Below are 20007 nucleotides of genomic sequence, written 5' to 3'. Positions count from 1 at the left end.
GTAATCAAGAATTTACAGTAATTTCCTGTTTCCCACTATGTTCAATCTAAATTCCTCTTACCAGGGGTTTAAATCCCTTTGCCAGTGGGGTCTTCCTTTCTAATTATCTCACCCTATTTTTCATTATTTCCCAATTGAATCTTTTAGCCCCAGGTCACTGAATCTGCCCACTCTCCTTTCTACCTGGGCTTCGTCTTTCCCCACCGGCCTCCTCCCCTTTCCACCGTGTGCTTGCTAGCTTTCAACACTCCCTTCTGAACCTACTCATCCTGACCCAGCCTTCCCTGGCTGGTCCTCCTGGCAGGTCTGCATTTCCACTGGGCAACCTCACATCTCACTTGTAGACGTGCTGCTTTGTGTTCTTTTAAATTCTGTATTTTGCTCTCCCTCTCCCCAAACATCGGACTCTTTGGGAGTAGGGTTTGGGCTCTGTGAGGGCAGGGATCGCACCTATTTCCTTCATTACTGTATCCCCAGTGCCTTGTGCAGCTCCCATCAATACTCATCATTATTTACTGTATAGGCAATTCTTTTTCATTGAAAAAAGTCTTTAAGAGATCTTGTTCAACCTTGACCTACAGTGGCACAGTAAGCACTGTTAAGTGCATCAGTGAAACAAACATCCATCTCATTTCACGGGGAAAATGCCAGAATCCTTTGTAGAAAGATCTGTAATTTCTCTAAGTAACTTGATGAAAGGCTTCCTGTAAGAATAATGGTGGTATTTTAAAATATCCAACGTGCTTTATTTACATTTGGGAGAATGCAAGTTTTTATTTTTTTAAGTAACTTTTATTTTCTTGGTATGTAAGTATTTACTATCATGTATAAAAATCTTTAAAGCTGTTTAGATTCTGTTTATTATGTGAGAGGTGCTGTGTAAATCCGCCACACACCCCCCCCCATAACTGGATTCTCACAATGTTTATGGAAGTGGTATATTATATGGCCAACTAATATATGGTTAGCTTAGAGGAAAACTTTCCTTAAAGTTTTAGTTTTCCATATTATCATTTCTCAAAGGTTAAGAACTTTGCTTCTTTACAGTAAGTTAGGTTTCCTTTGCATTTTGACCTTTCATTTTTCTCTTTGCTCAACAGCCAAACCAGATTTCCCTGGAAGAGAACATCCTGGTCTCCCGTTATATTAACAACCCCCTGCTCATAGATGGTGAGTTGTGATTAAGCCTTTGACTGGACTGGGCTAGATCTCACTAACTTTTTTTTTTTAAACATTTTTATAGTCTTCTCTAGTAAGTGTTTATTAAGCTAGTGTGAAATGCTTGGCAACTGTGACTCCAGAGATGAAGCTGGTTTCTTACCTACCTCATGGGATTATTTTGAAGATGATTTTGAGATAATAAAAAATGGTGTTTTCTATTGTTATAATAGTAACAAATACATATGGAAACTATATATATGTTAATGTGGTATAATTATTATTTATCCTCAAAGGTAAGGTATGTGGACAGTGTATGTTTCATGGGGGAGAGGACTGTTTTCTTTCCTGTTTCTTTGCTACAGTTGTCCCGTTCGGTTCTGTAACAGAAAACCAAGAGCTTAGTTTTTCCCTTTGCACCCTGATTTTTTTTTCTAGATTTCAAATTTGATGTGCGCCTCTATGTGCTGGTGACTTCCTATGACCCTCTTGTCATCTATCTCTATGAAGAAGGACTAGCTAGGTAAGAGACCCTTGGGTGTAGGGTGTTGTTAATGTGAGTTGACCCATTGAAGAGCATATTAAGGTCAGGTCATTGTTCCTGTTGTATCCAACTCAGGAAAATAGGAGTGTCCCCAGATGAGCTTCAGATTACAGAAATCGGTTAACTGGATTCATTCAGTCTCACCTGCATATCCATGCACACGAATAAGCCTGTATATGTACACACTTACCTTTCCCAGCTGGGATCCAGGATCACATTGTGCTTTCATGCAGTGGTAATAAGGTAGGAAGATTCTCAGGCCACTGTGCTTCACAAATGGTCTAGAAAGAAAAAAAAAATATCCCACATGTATAGCTGTTATATACCAGACATTTATTGTAATGCTCACAACAACCTTCAAGTCGAGGTAATTTTGTAGTTGAAGGAACTGAGGCTTAGAGAGTTAAGGAAACTTGAAGTCAGTTCCCTGATGTCTCCAACTGGTTGATAGTGGAGAGGGAATTTAAACCCCTGGATCTAACTCCAGAGCTGAAGGCTTGAGCTGTTTCATGACCTCTTGTATTTAAGAAAGGGGCAGTAGCCACTTTTTTTTTTAAAATTTACAAGTCTTTAATATATTTTTAGGGATTTTATACACACACACACATACATACATACATATATTTCTGTTTTTCTTGAGGTACTTTGTAGTTTTTAAGGTAGTGTACTTACAGATAAAGTTCAACTTAATTTGAAGTTTCACTTCCCGTAAAATTTTACAGGTGACAGTGCTATTTTAGACCCCTTAAATTGTTTAAAATAAGGATATAAATTTGATATGTTTGTGTTCTTTTCTCCTACAAAACTAATATATACATATATATATACTTTGTTTTTTTTCCAAGTAGCTTGCTCTGAAGTTCCTTATATAGCGTAGTACTTCAGGAGGTGGTTTGCATCTGTAAAAAGCATGGCCTATATATGTTTCTGTGTTTTAGAAAATGTACTTCAAAGATGAGAAATACCTTGAATAAAAGAATTGGTGAATAATTACCTTGAATAATTATTGGTGTTTTGACATATATTACTATATTCTGAACTGTTCTTTTAGAATCATATTTTGAATATGTTTTAGACTCAGACATTTTTGATACATCCTGTGACTGGAGCCAGAGGGTGAGAACAGTCAACTGGATTCTAACTGCTTGAGCCGTGTCTGTCTTCCCTTTGCCTCTAGATGGCACTGACAGCATTTATAAGCCCGGCTATATTCTTTACTAAGATTTTTGAGTTTGAATCCTGGGAACACTGATGGCCACCGAAGCACCCTAATTCTGATCTCTGGTTCCTTGAAAATTGAGGGGGAGAAAAACTAAAACATTTCTCAGTTTTTAGATAAAGGGCTGAACCAGGTATCTGGGCGCAAACTACTAACTCTAATCAGATTTTCCTGGGAAAGTTTTCTGTAGTGTTTTGAGACACTTGTGCTCTCAGATTTTGATGTATAAGGATAAAAGCTGAGTATATTACCTAGAATGAGAAGACAGTGAAATGGGCCCCTTAGTGTATAAAGTGCTGAGGGTCCCTTTTGTAATTTGAGATGTCTGAGCTTCCCTCCTGTGTGTGTCATGAGCTTCTTCACCTCCACTCATCCTCATTCACCTTGTCTCCTGTACCCTTCTCAGGAACTGATTGTGTCCTGCCATAAACTGGACTTCTTTTTTTTTTTTTTTAACTTTTTATTTTGTATTGGAGTATAGCTGTTTAACAACATTGTGATAATTGCAGGTGAACAGCAAAGGAACTCATTCTCCCCAAAACTCGCCTCCCATCCAGGCTGTCACCTAATGTTGAGCAGAGTTTCATGTCCTATAGTAGGTCCCCGTTGGTTATTCACTTTAAATATAGTAGCATGTATATGTCCATCCCAAACTCCCTAGCTGTCTCTTTCCCCCTGCAATTGTAAGTTCTAAACTGGACTTCTTTTATTTTTAAAATTTATTTACCTTTAATTGAAGGATAATTGCTGTATGGTCTTGTATGAGTTTCTGCCAAACATCAGCATGAATCAGCCATAGGTATACATATGTCACCTCCCTTCTGAGCCTCCCGCCCACTTCCCTCCCCATCCCACCCTTGTAGGTTGTTACAGAGCCCCAGCTTGAGTTCCCTGAGTCCTACTGCGAATTCCCATTGGCTATCTATTTGATATATGGTAATGTACTAAACTGGACCTCTTTTTGTTTTTTTTTAAGAGGGTTCATGAGAGCCTATATTTGTACATTTTAAACCAGCTGTTAATGTCCATCATTATATTTCTATTAAATGTCATTTATTGTGCTTGTTGCAGAATTAGGATAAGATGACCTGGGTGGACACCCGTAGCCACACAAAACAATCTTCATGTTCTGACGTTCTTGTTCTTTGGTAGTTGGGGGAGGAGTCACATAGAACGTGAGGATCAGCACTGAATATCTAGTCTAGACTGGATTTCGTGAATGGGGAGAAGACCTCAGGTTATGCTCACTGTTTTCCAGGATCTCATTGCACTATGTTTTGCCTATTATTCCAAAGGTATTTCACCCACAATATTAACACCCTCTCTATTGGTAAAATTTGGTGTCATTTTAAGTCTCAGTCATTCAGACATGAAATGAGAGCAGTAATGATATTTATTATAGAGTTTACTACAGACCTGCAAGTGCTTTGACTGTTGGAAGTCAGAAACCACTGAACTGAGTAACTCTTGTCTCTTGCCTCCAGCTGGAACTGAGTATATATATATATGTATATTTTAAAAATGGATGCTCTTCCTCGGAATAATTTGGAAAACAACTTTGTAAAAATTTGGGTTAAGTTGAACAAAAAAATGTGAATTTTCAAGGCTTTGGCTTATTTTACCTGAAAGTATAGGCGAATGTAAAATCCTTACAATGGTTCATTATGATAGGCTATTAGTCCTGGGAGGGTGCATATGCTCTGCGCAATAGCTTCCATGTGCCTAAGTCCCTGTGTCTTAACCACTGTGTATCTTGGCATTCATCTGCTGCTTTTTAATCCTCAGAAGCCGTTTGACTGTGTCATTACATTCAACAATAGTCTACAGCATCTCCAGCTCTGCAGCCTCTAGTAATCTTGGGTCACGTGTGTTTTAAATAGACATTACTGCAGATAATCAGTTCGGGATGAGATCACTAGACCATTTTACTTTGAGGCTCAGCAAGGAAAACCATAATCTTTCCTAAAGAGACAGAACCAGTGGCAATGTAATTGGTTTCCTTCTTTAGAAAAGAATGATTTTATCCCTTATCACTTCCATTTGGGGCCTCAAAATTCATGTTTAAGTGACAGAAAGATTAAGTTCTTTTTACAAGACAGTTCTCTGAAAAAAGAATTTTGTGTAAATTCTTTACATTCTTAAATTTGCTAAAGAAGAAGACCCAAAGTAGGTTCTTTCTAGATAAATCATTTGATTTGTCCTTGCTTTGTTTACATAGGAAGTAGAAAAACTCTCATCGTTTTTCTTATATGTGAGCCAATTTTTGAGACTTAAAAAAAAACTGTGTTAGTGGTATTTGAGTCCAGCATTTTGCCCCTTCCTTCTTGTGAGTTTCACGTGTGTGTTGCTGCTGTTTTGCACCAGCAGGGGACACTCAAGTTTCCAGAGAGGGGTGCTGTTCTCTACCAAAATGGTGTAGGTTCTTTTTCAGAGGTGGAATCCAAAAAGACTTTGTCCTGGATTTTACAGTTTTAGGTGGATCCAGTATGTGGTCTAAATGATTTGACGAGGCCCTTTTGGAGGCAAAACTAATAGCCAAATTTTCACTGAAACAAGAAAAATAAAAAGTTGAAAAAAAAAACAAACCTAAAACCAAATTGAGTTGAAAACCAAATGTGCTATCTGGTGACCCAAAGATAGGTAGCGCTGGCCACTGGGGGGAAATGAAAGTGTCCATCCAGGGAACCAGGAGAGTTCCACCCACGCTCTGACCTGGGAGGAGGGGACCCTGACAAGGCCCAAGTCGGGGACCGCCCCTCTTCTGCCTCGGCCATATTATTCAGTGGAAATTGAGAAAAGATCCCAAAGCATTTGAAATGCCTCTCCCTTCCTCCCCCACCCCCAGTTCCTTCTTCAGTAGCCTTCCTTGCTAATTAACACTGGCTCCGCAGGGATATTTACCTTTTCTCTGCTGGATTCCTGTGGTTTTGAAAGAATTCAGGTACTTGCCGGTTGCCAAGGAATTCAGATTACCTCACAGGCTGCACACTGTCCAGAATCTGCCACCACAGCGAGAAGGGGGGAAGAGACACCAACCAGGGGGAGAAAACCCTCTCCAGCACTCATTGTCACCCTCCCTGGCAGGCCCCGGCTGTTTGTGAAGTTTGAGTCATTTCTGGCTCCAAAGAGCAGAGGATCAGGCTGGTAATCCCCTCCCAGACGGCTCCGCAGGGCGCTGCCTAGTCATTGCAGCACTTTGGCAGTCTCCGGCCGCAGCTGGTTGACAGCAGATCAGAGAGCTGGTGGGCCTCTCGTTCTCTTCCATAAGATTTTTCTGGGTCAGGCCAGGATGAAACCCAGTGGCTTCTGGCAAGACTGCCCAAGGTGCCGTCTCTGCATCCTCCAGGCCTTTCTGGCTCTGAACGGGTTCCACCTGCTGAAAGATAACACGTGTGCCACAGCCAGGGTCTCCTGGGAGCTGGCCTCCTCTTACTTTGTACAGTGGTGGTGAATGTTTGTTAGAATATGTAGCTATCAAAGCGGGCTCGGGGTGCGGTTTTAACTGTCCTCCATCTGGACTCCCTATGACTCTGACTATGGTGTCATATTCATAGAAGAACAAAGTAGTTTTAGAATGAGGGAAGAGAGTTTGCAAAAGACCCCACTAACTGTGATTTCTTTTCCCGTTTGAGTCCCATGTTGGTCAAGTCCCTGAACGAGCAACTCCAAGTGTAGTTTTAGTTAGTGTTGGTCAGGTACCTCCTATATGTCTAATGCCAAAACCCTTTCCTTCACATTCACACTCAGGAGTTTGAGACAAATTATTATCATTGTCTTGATTCTTACTGAGAAACATTAGAAAGCAAAAAGGAAATGGTTTTTATTTACGAATGCATTGTCAGAATAAAGATGATATATATTTTAGTGTCACAAAATAAAAAAGTGAGAAAAGGGCATATAGTCCTCTATTCATCAATAGGTTGTGAAATAGTACCAGGGTTTCAGATTTGGCAAAGAAAGCAGACATCCCCCTACCCCACTGTCTCCCTTTTTGTTTTCTACTCTTTCTTTAGTTTGGTTTAAAGGTCAAGGCTATGAAATTCTGTCTTGAGGTGGTGGTTTAGTTGCTAAGTCGTATCCGACTATTGCGGCCCCATGGACTGTAGCCTGCCAGGCTTCTCTCTCTGTCCATGGAATTCCCCAGGCAAGAATACTGGAGTGGGGTTGCCATTTCCTTCTCCAGGTTCTGTCTTGAGAACTGTTCCTAAATTTTGATTTCATTAAGAGGAAGGTTCAAGACTTAATTAATGATGTAAATTTCAGTATGTGTTAGGAGAGAAGTATTTATAAAGTTGTTGTTTATTTGCTAAGTCATGTCCAACTCTTTGCCAGGCTCCTCTGTCCATGGGATTTCCCAGGCAAGAATACTGGAGTGGGTTGCCATTTCCTTCTCCAGGGGATCTTCCGAAGTCAGGGATCAAACCTGCGTCTCCTGTGACTCCGGCATGGGCAGGAGGATTCTGAGCCCCCAGAGAAGCCCATCTAGGGTACCCATCTAGTAGAGGAGTTTAATTCTAGTAAAGAAACTTGTTGATGCTTTCAGACCTAAATAGAGTGAAGTTTGATATGTAAAAATCTAAATCAGAAGTCACAGACCAGAATGCTTACAAGGACATTCACTGAATAAGTGGGCTGGTTGGAGACTGGAGAACAGTAGATCGCACGTCCCACCTGAAGGGCCGTTACTGTTTGTTCATGGCAGTAAGTAACTGATGTGTGGTAGTGCTGGTCCTGTGGTCTGAATGTGGTCTCCCAAGTTCATATGTTGAAATCCTAACCCCTCCCCTCCAAGGTATTAGGAGGTGGGGGCTTTGGGGGGGATTAGGTCATGAGGGTGAAGCCCTCACAAATATGATGAGTGCCCTTTTATAAAAAAGGTCCTGGAGAGATTCTTTACCCCTTCCACCTAGTGAGGATACAACAGGAAGGTGCTGTCTGTCTGCCTGCATCTGGACCCTGGACTTCCAGCCAATGGAAATAAATTTCTGTTGTTTATAAGCTTCACAGTTAATGCAGTTTATGGTATTTTGTTATGGCAGCCTGAATGGACTAGAACAGGTGGTATTGCCAAATCTTCTGGCTGTTTAAGGGAGGCTGAAAAAAACCTAAGTTTTATTATTATTATTATTAAAAATAAGAGAAACTTATTTTTGTTGATAAAATTAAAAGTTTTTAGACTTTTAATTATGAAGCCATTTTGATGTTATAGAAGAGCTGTAAAAATAGTATGAAGAACTGCCTTTTCCCTTTCTTCTGAGAACCCCATTCAAATTTGGCCAACTGTCCTGATAGTTTTCTTTATAATACAAGGGTCCAAACTCAGGATCACATATTATATTTAGCTGTCACATCCCTTTAGTCTTCTTTGATTTGGAGTGTGTACTCTGCCTTTCCTTGACATTCAGGACTAGCATTTTTGAAGATTTAGGCTGATCTTTTTGTAGAATGGCCTTCAATTCAGGTTTGTCTGTTATTTTTTCATTATTAGACTCAGCCTATATATTTTTGGCCAGAATGTCACAGAAGTGATGCCATGTTCTCACTGCATTAAATCTGATGGTATATGACAATTATTTAGTGGTGTTTGACACTTAGGACAACATCTGGCAGATTTCTCCACTGTAAAATTGCTTTGTTTTCCCCCTGTAATTGATATATATTAATATCTTATGAAGAGATACTTTGAGACCATGTAAAATGTCATTCCTCATCACATTTTCACCCAATTTTAATATTCATTGATGTTTCTTACTTGAATGAATGATTACTGTGATGGTTGTCCAGTGATGAATTTCTAATCCCATCATACTTTTACTTGTATTATTTGGCATTTTAGCCCCAGGAAGAGTTTTCTCTCCATCCTATTCATTTATTCATTTGTTTCTATACACCAATGTGGACTTAATGGGTTATGATCCTTTACTCTCATGATTTATTTTGATGCTCAAAGTGCTCCAGATTTGGCCAGTGGGAGTTCCTGTAAGCTGACTTTGGTGTTCTTTTGATGTGTCCCCTCATTCTTTAAGCACAAGATATTTCAGGCTCATCTTCTTTCTCTGCCCAGACCTGAATCAACCATTATCTCCAAGGAGCAATGGTTGCTTTTAATGGAGGATCAGGTGTGTGCATGCTCAGTCATGTCTGACTCTTTGAGACCCCACGTACTGTAGCCCACCCAGGGCCTCTATCCATGGGGTTATCCTTGCACGAATATTGGAGTGGGTTGCCATTTTCCTCCTCCACAGGGTCTTCCCCACCTAGGGATGGAACTCGTGTCTCACTGTGGCTCCTGCGTTAGCAGGCGGATTCGTTGCCACGGAGCCATCTGAGAAGCCATCTGAGAAGCCCCTTAATGGGGATCCAGATGCAGGTGCTGGACATGCTCACTGCTCTGAGCTGCGTCTACGCTGAGGGTCGTGCAGTGGACAGACCCAGGAAATCTGTGTATAGATAGACCTACATGTACACATACACAGACATTCACATCTTTATTTTTTTTCTATATCTCTGTATTGAAAAGCAAGAGGTCAGGTGAACACCTCCAATTTTACCTCAAAACTAACCGGATTTATGTTCATTTTCTCCCTTTCCGTATTTTTTGCCTTTTTTTCCAACGGTGAGGAATCTGACTTCTGTTATCTTCAACACACGTATTTACTCAGTTCCCTCACATGTAGCCAATCTCCAACCTTCCTGTTACCACCCCATTCAGATGCCCTCCTTGAGTGAACTTTGACCCCTGTGGGGCCACCACCCTGCTTAGATAACCTCCTTGTATTGCCTCTGGGCTGCCTTCCCATCCTGTCCACCATCTTCCTCATGTGGGCCCTGCCTGCCACTGGGCTTGAGGAAGAAAGGTCTCAATTTTAAATGATGGCCGAGTTATTCAAATTTTAAAACAAAAAACAATCTTTGTAGGTTAACTAGAACTTGGGTAGTAGGCCAGATCTAAAATTAGTGGGACCTTTGGTCTAGAAATAAGAGGAAAATGTGGGAAAATGGTTATCAGAGATGAACAGGGTCTGTTTCATCCTGTTTTAGTGAGGACCGTAAGAACCTCCTGGGACAGGAGGACAGAGGTCACGTGCGCCTGCCTTTCCTCTCCCTGGTCTTCTCCGTTCCTTGTTCAGCTGACTGAGATAAAGAAAGTAGCACTTTTGCCCTTTTGGGTAACTTTTCCATTGGGTTCAGGTTTTTTGTTTTTGTTTTCTCTTCTTACTTCTGCTTATGCTCTGTAGAACTGTAACATAAATAATCTTGTCCTTGCTGAGTTTTAGAACATAAATGCTCCAGCGAAAAGGAAGACTAGGATGAAGAAGAAAACTTTTTTTTTTTTTTTTTTAGATATGTAGTCCTATTGAAAAAAGGAGTGTAGGGACGACAGATGTGTTGGGTACCAATTTACGGTTAACTGCCAGGCCTTTGCCAATCTTTTCACATTGTTGACCAAATTAGATCAGATACTTGAATTTAGAAGAGGTGAAAAACCTCTTTCTCTGAAGCAGAACCTTTTTTCCTCCTTCTAAATCATTATTTTGGGGGAGAGATGGCAGGAGGTATGTCTCTGTGAGGTAATGTCTGGTTGAGGCAGGCTGCCTCTGCAGGGCCTGCATGGGCCCCCTTCACAGTGCACAAGAATTCAGAGAATGACTGGTTCCCTCTTCATTGAAGAATCTCTGAAGAAGGAAGGTGGGGATATATAGGTAAGGTTTACTCACCACAGAATGACATGGCTGAAGTTAAGTGATAATTGCCGGAAGTTTCTGGAAAATCTGAGGTCCTTCTCGTGCAATCAGACTCTTGTCCTTTAGCTGTGCATGCCTGGTCAACATTTTCTCTTTGTCCACATCCTTCTTCCTGGCCTCATGTTTGTTTATTTTAGTTTTGAGGGTTTGTCGTTTTTCCACTCTTCTTTTTTTGGCTCTTGTATATTTCTCGTACGGGGAATTAAGGAACAGAGATAGTGGGTGAGTGAGAAGAAATAGAGGAAAAGAGAAATTTTAAATGCTGTCCTTTAATGTGGTAAAAATTCATATTGACTTCATAGTCTGAGTAAGCACATGTAAATAATTTGCAAATCATATGAAAATAAACTTGTGGCCTTCCAGGATTTTTTTTCACACGCTTGGATGTGCCCCTTGGGACAACTGCTTTAGTGAAGGGGGTGATACGGTTAGAGTGGTATGTAAACAGGGGATGATATTTACCATAACCATTCAACTCGAGTGTCCTTTTGTTGATGTTGAGCATCACTGGAAAGTTTTCTCTCTCCTTGGCTACTTCCTTCAGAGGCACATGTATTTTATACTTTGGTCTTCTTTTGACAGCAGTCCAGAATATCAGATTGCTGCTCTGTTTTCAGTGGACTCCATGTTTAATCCCTCTTTTTGCCTTCATTCCAAATTCAGGAATTAATCCACTCTATGCTTACATTTATGCCATTCTGTAGACCTAGCCTTTGTATGCTATTAACGCTGCCATTATTTTCTTAATTTTATAGATTTTTTTTTTTCTTCCTGTGGCTCTGAGTTCTAAGTCTATATATTATTATACTGTCCTTTTTTTCCTTTTGGCATAATGTTTTCCATCGAATGCCTTAGTACCAGGTGCTATTGCATAGACACTCAAGTGCTTTCTGACCAGCTAATGTGCTGTCATCTGTAGTATCCTATACTCAGTTTCCCTGATTGTGAATAAGTTTATTTTCACTTTAATCCTTCCTATCAGGCTGAGATTTTATATCAGAAAACATCCATGGTTAAGAACGTGGATTTTGGAGTCAGTGTGATTTGGGGCAAGTTACTTAATCTTCCAAGTCATATTTTAATGTTCATATCAAAAAAGTTACACATCCCTACTTGAAAGAACTGCTTTAATGGTTGAATTAAATGTGATGTTATACATGAAACACTTAGCATGGGAGTTGGCACTTAATAAGCACTTGGTGTTTGAGCAGATGCCACCCTCTCTTTATTAATATCTCATTGATCCTATGTTTTACTGAAGCCCTATTGCTGATATTTAACCTGTATCTCCTTTATCAGGTTTGCAACCGTGCGATATGACCAAGGAGCCAAGAACATTCGGAACCAGTTCATGCACCTGACCAATTACAGTGTGAATAAGAAGAGTGGAGACTATGTCAGGTACTGACTGTCCCTGAGCTAGGAGCCAGGGAGGTCAGCCTCAGAGGCAGGTGCTGGAGAAGTACAAAGTCACCCTATTGCACTGGAGGAGAACTTCACCTTTATATCCATGTAACTGAGAGTAGAGCTGTTAAGAGTCGTTTCATGCCGTTTTGAGGCTCACCTGCTATGGCTTCTCCATTGATTGCCCGGCCACAGTGTCCCCTTTCTCCACCAAAATATGCCTGCCTTCCCAAGTTTCGTCTTCCTCATTGTTAAGTTCCGTCACTTGACTTAGAGGTGGGAATTTTCTAGGCATATGGAACTTTTTAGAAGTCAAGAAGTTAGGTCATTTCAGCACTTGGCGAAATGTATCAAAAGCTTCAAAAATACTGTGCCCTTTGACCCAGCAATTCTATTTCTAGGAACTTAACCTTAAGAAATAACAAAGGGTATGCACACAGGTTCAGAGACAAGAATGTTCATCCCTGTACATTGTCTGGGGGAAGAAGCAGGTTACTCTACAGTGTGTGCAATTTCACTTCTTTTGTGGAAGGATAGGATCCTATCCTTCTTATACATAGGATAACTAAAGCTGATTCCCCCCCTCCCACCTTGAGGGAGTGTGGGGGAGAGAAGAAAACTAGAAGGACTGATTTTAAAATGTGAATAGTCCTCAACTGTAATGGATGGGATTATGGGTGGAGGATATCTGTTGTCTTCTCTGTGCTTTTATGTATTTCCTAAGTTTTTCTAAAACATTTTTATGATCAGGGGAAAAATGTTAGGAATAAATTAAATAAGAAAAGAAATGAGGCCATCTCAGAAAAAGATTCAGTGGAACAGAGTACCAGCCCAGCTGTGTGGAAATATTCTTTCTGCTCTGTTTTCTTTCATCCTGATAATTTTGCCAGAAAATGGAAAAATAAAAAAGAAACCCAAACAGTTACTTTCTACTGAGACTAAAAATAGGTCCCTAGAAGGTCCAAGGAAAGAAAGAAAGGAATCTGGAAGTGATGGCGTAGTTGCCAGAGCTGTATAGATTTCATTGAGTGTCCTGTGACCGGTGTTTGGAATTGGTGGAAGGTACAGTATCCTGGACTTTGGAAGATGGGCTAAGATGCAACTGGTAGGTTGAGGGCTGATGGTGGGGAATAAGGGGCAGCTGTAAAATATAGGTTTCAGATTGCAAAACCCTTCCAGCAGTCTGGGAATGTACCCTGTTTGTGGCTGTAGCAGTGGTGTACTTCATTGCTCCAATTGTCGCCCTGGAGAGTTCTCTCTTGGGTGATACCTCAAAAGGTATCCAAAAAAGCCATGTCTACTACTTGACAGAAGGGAGCTTGCTTCAGATGCCAACACGGTTCCGTTCGGGGTTAGCTCATTAAAATGCTAAACAAGATTAGCTCACTAGCCCAAGAGACTCAGTTCTGGTCTGAAAATGGCATTAGAGGTTGTTTTGTGGGCACATGTGACACTTACCTCAAAGGACAGGTTAGTATCCCAAACCATTTCAGTCTATTTAATGCATTGTGACCATCCTTAAATTTGTTCACATTCACAAATTTGTTCTACTCATTCATGATGCATCATGTTTAGTTAAGGAGGATTTTGCCTTCTTTTTCCCCAACCTCCTTCATTAAGGTGAGCTGTTACTATATGGATTTTCATGTTGATGGAAGAAACTGGTAGAAGGGCAGATATGACAAAAAAGGACCAAGGAAAAAAAAATGGGTGAATGGAAGTCAGTAAAAGGAAGATTTTTCTAAAGACTTAGAAGGAAAGAATGCTATTTGAAAACTCTTATTTCTAGAGGCAGGCCTGGTTGCCTATGTGACCTTGATCCATGAATCTGTTTTAGTTGTGATGATCCGGAAGTGGAGGATTATGGGAACAAGTGGAGCATGAGTGCTATGCTCCGGTATCTGAAACAAGAAGGCAGAGACACAACTGGTGAGTGCCGGGCCTGTTCCTTCCCGACTTCTCTCCTTGCCTCGCTTTACTATTGTCTCTTACCAGGAGTCTTTCTCTCTACTTCTGAAAGTGTCGCTGAGATAGATGTCTAATGGGGTCATGGTTCTTAGTGCTAATTTTTCCTGCCCTTTACAAGACAGAGAACAACGGGCTTACTTATCGTGGCTCCCCAAATCCCTTTTCTTGTTTCTAGTTTGGAAGACAACTTTTTCCTAGGTCTTCAGTGAGATATTCCTTCTTGACTATTAAAGTGCTCTCACTAAACTACTGTCAGCTTTTTAGATTGATATAACAAATTGTCTTATCTCTGTATCGGCCCTGAGTTCAGATTTTCCTCAGGCAGTTTCTCTCGTTCATGTTGTTGAATTAGAGAACAGACAGGATCAAATTTGAGTACAAGGGCTCTGAATCAAAGTGGACACTATCACTGAGCCTTGAGCAAAATGAGAAACTGTGCTTGCAGGCCTGATTCAGTCCACAAAGGGCAGGGTGAGAGGAGGAGAATAAGAAGAGGGGAAGACTCCTTTTCCAGTCTGTCTCTTGTCGTTGGAGGCCACTTGAGTGCATCCCCCAGGACCTCCATTCTTGCCTGCGTCCCTCTGTTCACATGCATGCCTTGTCCTGGAGCACCATTCACATGCCACTTGGAGACTTCTTTGAATGAGCACGTGTGCTTTTATAATTACACTGTGTTCTGGAATCCAGTCCTAATCCGTGCATTATAGTGTTTTTTCTTTTTTTCCTTTGTAGCACTGATGGCCCATGTAGAGGACCTGATCATTAAGACTATAATCTCTGCTGAACTAGCTATTGCCACAGCCTGTAAAACCTTTGTTCCTCATCGGAGCAGTTGTTTTGGTAAGGAGACTCAAGAAGCTTAACGTATTTTGTGAAAAGGGGCTCGGGAAGTTGGGATGGGATCGTGGGGTAGAGCGGCTTAGTGATTCTACAGGAGTCAAAGGTGTGTGGTGGACATTTCTTTCGTTTCTAAACTCGTGTAGCATATGAAGAGGCCAGTGGTGAGCTTAGTTGGAGGTCCCCTGAGGACTAACCGGCTTTCTGTGTGGGAAGCAGGGATTGGAACTGAAAGTGTGGGTCTCTTTGTCAGAGTGCAATCAGAAAAAGTCTCCAACGGACTGTACAGGAATCCAGCTCTAACAAATATATTCCAGAGCTCTTTGGCAGCCAGACCGGGAACTGTTCCAAGAAGCTCTGGCTGGTACCAGTATGTACTTTCTCCCATTTTCCAATGACTCCTCCTCTTTGTTTTAGTCTTCTTTCTAGTGAGTTCCCCCCCACCTCACCCCACCCCTTCTTTCTTCCCTCTCTCCTCCTCCACCCCTCCCCTCCCAGCCTTAATTTCCTGATTGCACAGAGAAGGAGCAGGAAGCAGGTCACAGCTACCAGACGGGGAGCCTGTTGCCCACTGACCCTCCAGCTGTGACTGTGGCACTGTGGGTGCCTGTACCCACTTGCTCTCTGTGCGGCTGTGACTCCTTAGTGAAGGCTGGTACGAGTGTCTGTGCAGTCACACAGACTTTCAGCAGGTGGCAGGCTGCGTTAGTGCAACACAGTAGGCTCATTGATGGGGCGGATAATTAAAGGAATACAGTAGTAAGACTATGAGAGTCCCAGCTTGCTCCAGAGACAGGATACCAGAGTAAAGCACGTGGGTGTTAGAGCCTGACAGACTTAGTTTGAGACCCATCTACACCCCTTCTGATTTTCAGCAAGTTACTCTAATCCTGTTTCTTCAACTGTAAAACGGCAATAATGAGGGTACCTACCTTCTGAGAGCACCCTGAGATCAAATGAGATGATGTGTGCAAAGCACTTGGCACTTGTCGGCCCTTAATTTGTACTCCATAAAAATGTTTCTTTGTTATTTTTATAATTAGGCATTATAATTCTTGATCTCTTTAATATTAGATTATCATAGCAGTCTGTCCTTGAGGGGCATTCAATAAAGGGAATACAAATTGAGACTCTGAATAGAAGATGATAGATAAACTAGAACCTAAAATTATATAGGAAAAGAAGAGGTTATGATGTCTGTGTATCTCTTTTAAAATGCAAATATGTTCATGTCTCCTAAAATCCTTTAGCAGCTCCCTAGACCTAACTTACGAATAGAAACTTGGTAGGGCTTTGAAGTCTCTAAGGATCTGACTCCAGCCGACTTTTCTGAAGTATCATTTCCCCGCTTACACTTCAGAAGCCAGTGGGGCCCCCGAGGACTCCATTCCCTTGGGCCTCTGCGTAAGTGCCACTGTCCAGCTAGAAGACGCTGCTCCTGTCGGCCCTGCAGCTCCTGTTTGTATCTTGAGACTCGACTTGATGTGCCCCCTCCAGGAATCCTGGCCCAGCCAAGCGCCCTGCTGCGCCTCCCCGCTCTTGCTGCTCTGTACATGGTCCTCTGTGTTCTCTTCCGATCAGTAGCCACCGAGCTTAGCTTCTTAGTAGTCACCGTGTCTCCCCTTCCCCTCCATCTCCACTTCTGCTGAACCAAATCTTTTACCATCTCCCTGGCCTTTGCGGCTCGTCTCCTCACCCTCTGCCTTTGCACCTGCTTTTATCCTATGCCTGAAATATCTTTCTCCTGTTACTTTACCTGAAAGATGACTGACTTCTTTCAAGATGAAGTCAAGTACCACTTCTTTGGTGATGTTTTCCCCAAGGCTTCCCACCACAATTAGCCTCCCTGACCCCAGTCTCCTGTTAAGTCTTCAGCAGCCCCTTCACGTCCTCTAGTTCTCGTTTACATGTCTTACTCCCTGAAGATGGCAACAATAACGTCTCCCTTGCTGTTGCTCCTTCTGTGCACAGCAGCATTTTTTTGCTATTGGAGGATGTCTGGAAAATGTTTGTTGAATGAATGATTGGTTCTTGCTTTAATTGCCTTGTGGTGGCCTGACAGTAGGCTTCCCAATGGATCTGGTGTAGTCAGGACTTAGAGCTCTTAGAATTATTGCAGACTTTTTGAGGAGGGGGCATGGGAAATATAATTCCAACTGCAAACACCTTATTAGATTAAAACAATAAGTATTTCTTTTCCATATCTACATGGTTTTTCTATGAGAGTAAATTTCTAGTAGCTCTTAGTGTGAAAATCTTTGTTCTAGAAATCATCAAAAGCTCTTCTGAATGTTTTCTGTTTTATTTCATTACCTGATTGCCTTTTGGAAGCTTAAGAATTTCTTGATTTTAATGGCATTAGAAGTTCTGATGAGCAATGAGCAGTGACTTTCTCTGACTCAGTGAAATACCCTGTAAGACTATTTCATCAGCCATGGGTCTCCTTCCTGGCTCCCTGCTTGTGTTCAGTTTTAATAAACTGAGTGCATCTGGAGTTTTTTAAACTGTTGACTATCTTCTTGGCTTTTGTGGTTCTAATTCCACTTCCTGTCAGCCCTGGGATTTTGTGTGCCTTATTAACCTCCCCCCATCAGAAATGATTTTGTATACGTGTGTGTATTTGTGTGAATCTCTCTGCCTCCCACTGGTTCCCAACCTCCCCTGGGGTTTAAGTTACAAGGAATAATCTGTGTGTGTGTATTTTTTTTTTTTTCCCTTCTCTTTTTCATTTGTTTTAGAGTAAACAGGAATTGAGAGCTTCCCAGAAGAATTTGGCTTGAACAGGGCATTGGTGTTTTAGAGGAAGCCAATAGTCGGGTGACGGGGTTCACTATATTCTTTTGGTGGTTGTTTCTGCCCTTCCACATTATGCGATTCCTTGCCAGGAGCGCTCCATTAGTATCCAGGTGTTTCTGGCCTTTGATTTTTCCCCACCCTACCACTTGTAGTGTCCAACAATATTTCTAGGTATCTTCAATATTCCCATTCCTTTGTTTACTTATGCAGTTAACTTTTCTCAGTTCCTGCTATGTTCAAGGTGTAGATGATAAGGTGGCGGTTTAATCAAACCAAATTTTACACGGGACAGTATACACAAATACCTGCATTGTGTTAATAGAATTTAAAAGTAGACTCAGGAACCTTCATAAGCTTCCAGAAACTTAGCCACTTGGTGCCTTTTAATAAATTTGTACATCTGGAAAGGACCTCAGAGAATAATTAGTCTGAATAAAGAAATTGGGGCCCTGAGAAATTAAGTCCCTTCCCCCTAGAGCTAGTGCATTGGAGAACTCAAATGAAAGAAACTCAGCTTAAGAGAAAAGGGGTCAGAAGAGGAGTTTTGGCAATCAAGACATCATGGTCAATAGGATTTTTGATGCCTCTCCCAATAAAACAAACCTTTGACAGTCTTAATATTTGCTGCATTTACGATTTTGAAAATGTGGTACCATGTGAAATATATGATTAAACAGCAACCCTTTAAATATGCTTAGGAAATTGGCAATGTGAGATAACTGGCTATGAGAACAGCTTTTTTTTTCTTTTTTAATTTTTTTTGAGCAGTTGGAGAAAAGCAGCCAAAAACAACAGGATGTTAGCTATCCTTTAAAGATGCTGCTGCTGACAGTGGTTTCATCTATGTGTATGAGGATGGCTGAAGTAACAAGCTATGACCCCGGTCCTCTAGCCCGAGAGCGTATGAACCAGCTGTCCTGCCACTTGTAGAATTGATCAGACTGGCCTCATTTAGGTCAGAGACTGGTGATTTCGTTGTTCAGGACAAACTGTGCTCAATATAAGGACTTCCCTCATAGCTCAGTCGGTAAATAATCTGCCTGCAATGCAGGAGACCTGAGTTCAGTTCCTGAGTGGGGAAGACCTCTGGAGAAGGAAATGGCAGCCCACTGCAGTATTCTTTCCTGGAGAATCCCATGGACAGAGGAACCTGGCAGGCTACAGTCCATGGTATCACAAGAGTCAGACACGACTTAGCAACTAAACCACCACCACCATGTTCAATATATCCTATTTTGTGGAATGTATGCTGGTTTGGCCTTTTATTGATATTGTTTAAGACTATTTCACAGGGTAATTATGCTGACGTTCTTCTTTTTTTTCTTTTTCAAAATTTGTTCATTTTTGGCTGCGCCGGGTCTTCACTGCTGCTCGGGCTGTCTCTAGTTACAGAGATTGGGGGCTACTCTCTAGCTGCAGTGCGTGCACGTCTCTTGTTGCTGAGCATGGGCTCTAGGTGGGCAGGCTTAGTAGTTGTGACTCACAGACTTAAGTGACTCTGTGGCATGTGGGATCTTCCTGGACCAGGGATCGAACCCATGTCCCCTGCATTGCAAGGGAGATTTTTTTTAACCACTGGACCACCAGGGAAACCCCTAAACTGACATTCTTAAAGTAGGGCTGTTCATAAATATTTGCTGAAGGACTGACAGTGGGCAGCATACATTTTGTAATGTAAACTACTTGACCAATAAAAAAAATAATGAAAGTCATCAAACAGTTCACTTTTTGAGATAATTTTCTTTTCTGGCTAATCAAGTGCTTCTGTTTAGATGGGAAGGGAAGTTTACTGTAGAAGGGACTTAGAAGAAAGTACCTACTGTTTGTCAGGCACACTTCATTGGCTATTTCCTTTAGTCCTCATAACAGTTTTGTTGGTATTTATTACTCATGTTTTATAGACAAGGAAAAAAGATTCAGAGAGGTTAAATAATTTGTCCCAGGTCATGCTGTTAATAAATGGCAAAGCCAAGTTTGAAAGCCAGGTCTCTCTGGCTCACTCTCCACCCACATAAATACAAGTTCTGGTGCGTCCAGCCATTTTTGGCATGCCTCATATCCTGGATTCTCCCTCTGCTCTCCTGTAACTAGATCTCAGGAAAAATGATATCATCCTTTTTAGCAGATCAGGCCTAAAAAAGGCCTCTTTCTGTTCTAATCAACAGTACGTGTGTACGTGCGTGCATGCTCAGTCACGTCCAGCTGTTTGTGACCCTGTGGACTGTCGCCCGCCAGGCTCCTTTGTCCATGGAATTTTCCAGACCAGAATACTGGAATGGGCTACCATTTCCTACTCCAGGGGATCTTCCCAACCCAGGGATCAAACCCGCATCCCT

General features: G+C 41.6%; 1 protein-coding gene across 13 annotated transcripts in view; it reads left to right on the top strand.

Annotated features, from left to right (window-relative positions):
* The window catches only part of TTLL5 (tubulin tyrosine ligase like 5), a 308459-nt gene that overhangs the window by 36474 nt on the left and 251978 nt on the right, over window positions 1-20007 (top strand). For all 13 annotated transcript variants that reach the window (XM_040226042.1, XM_040226046.1, XM_040226045.1 and 10 more), the window contains exons 8-12: window positions 1101-1170; window positions 1597-1681; window positions 11966-12067; window positions 13908-13999; window positions 14771-14878. In XM_040226042.1, the coding sequence (XP_040081976.1) occupies window positions 1101-1170; window positions 1597-1681; window positions 11966-12067; window positions 13908-13999; window positions 14771-14878 (457 nt within the window). The remainder of the gene's footprint in view (window positions 1-1100; window positions 1171-1596; window positions 1682-11965; window positions 12068-13907; window positions 14000-14770; window positions 14879-20007) is intronic.

This window comes from Oryx dammah, unplaced genomic scaffold (assembly GCF_014754425.2).
Source record: "Oryx dammah isolate SB20612 unplaced genomic scaffold, SCBI_Odam_1.1 HiC_scaffold_26, whole genome shotgun sequence".
NCBI lineage: Eukaryota > Metazoa > Chordata > Mammalia > Artiodactyla > Bovidae > Oryx > Oryx dammah.
Note: the sequence above shows the minus strand (reverse complement) of the source record. Positions and strands in the feature narration are given on the sequence as shown.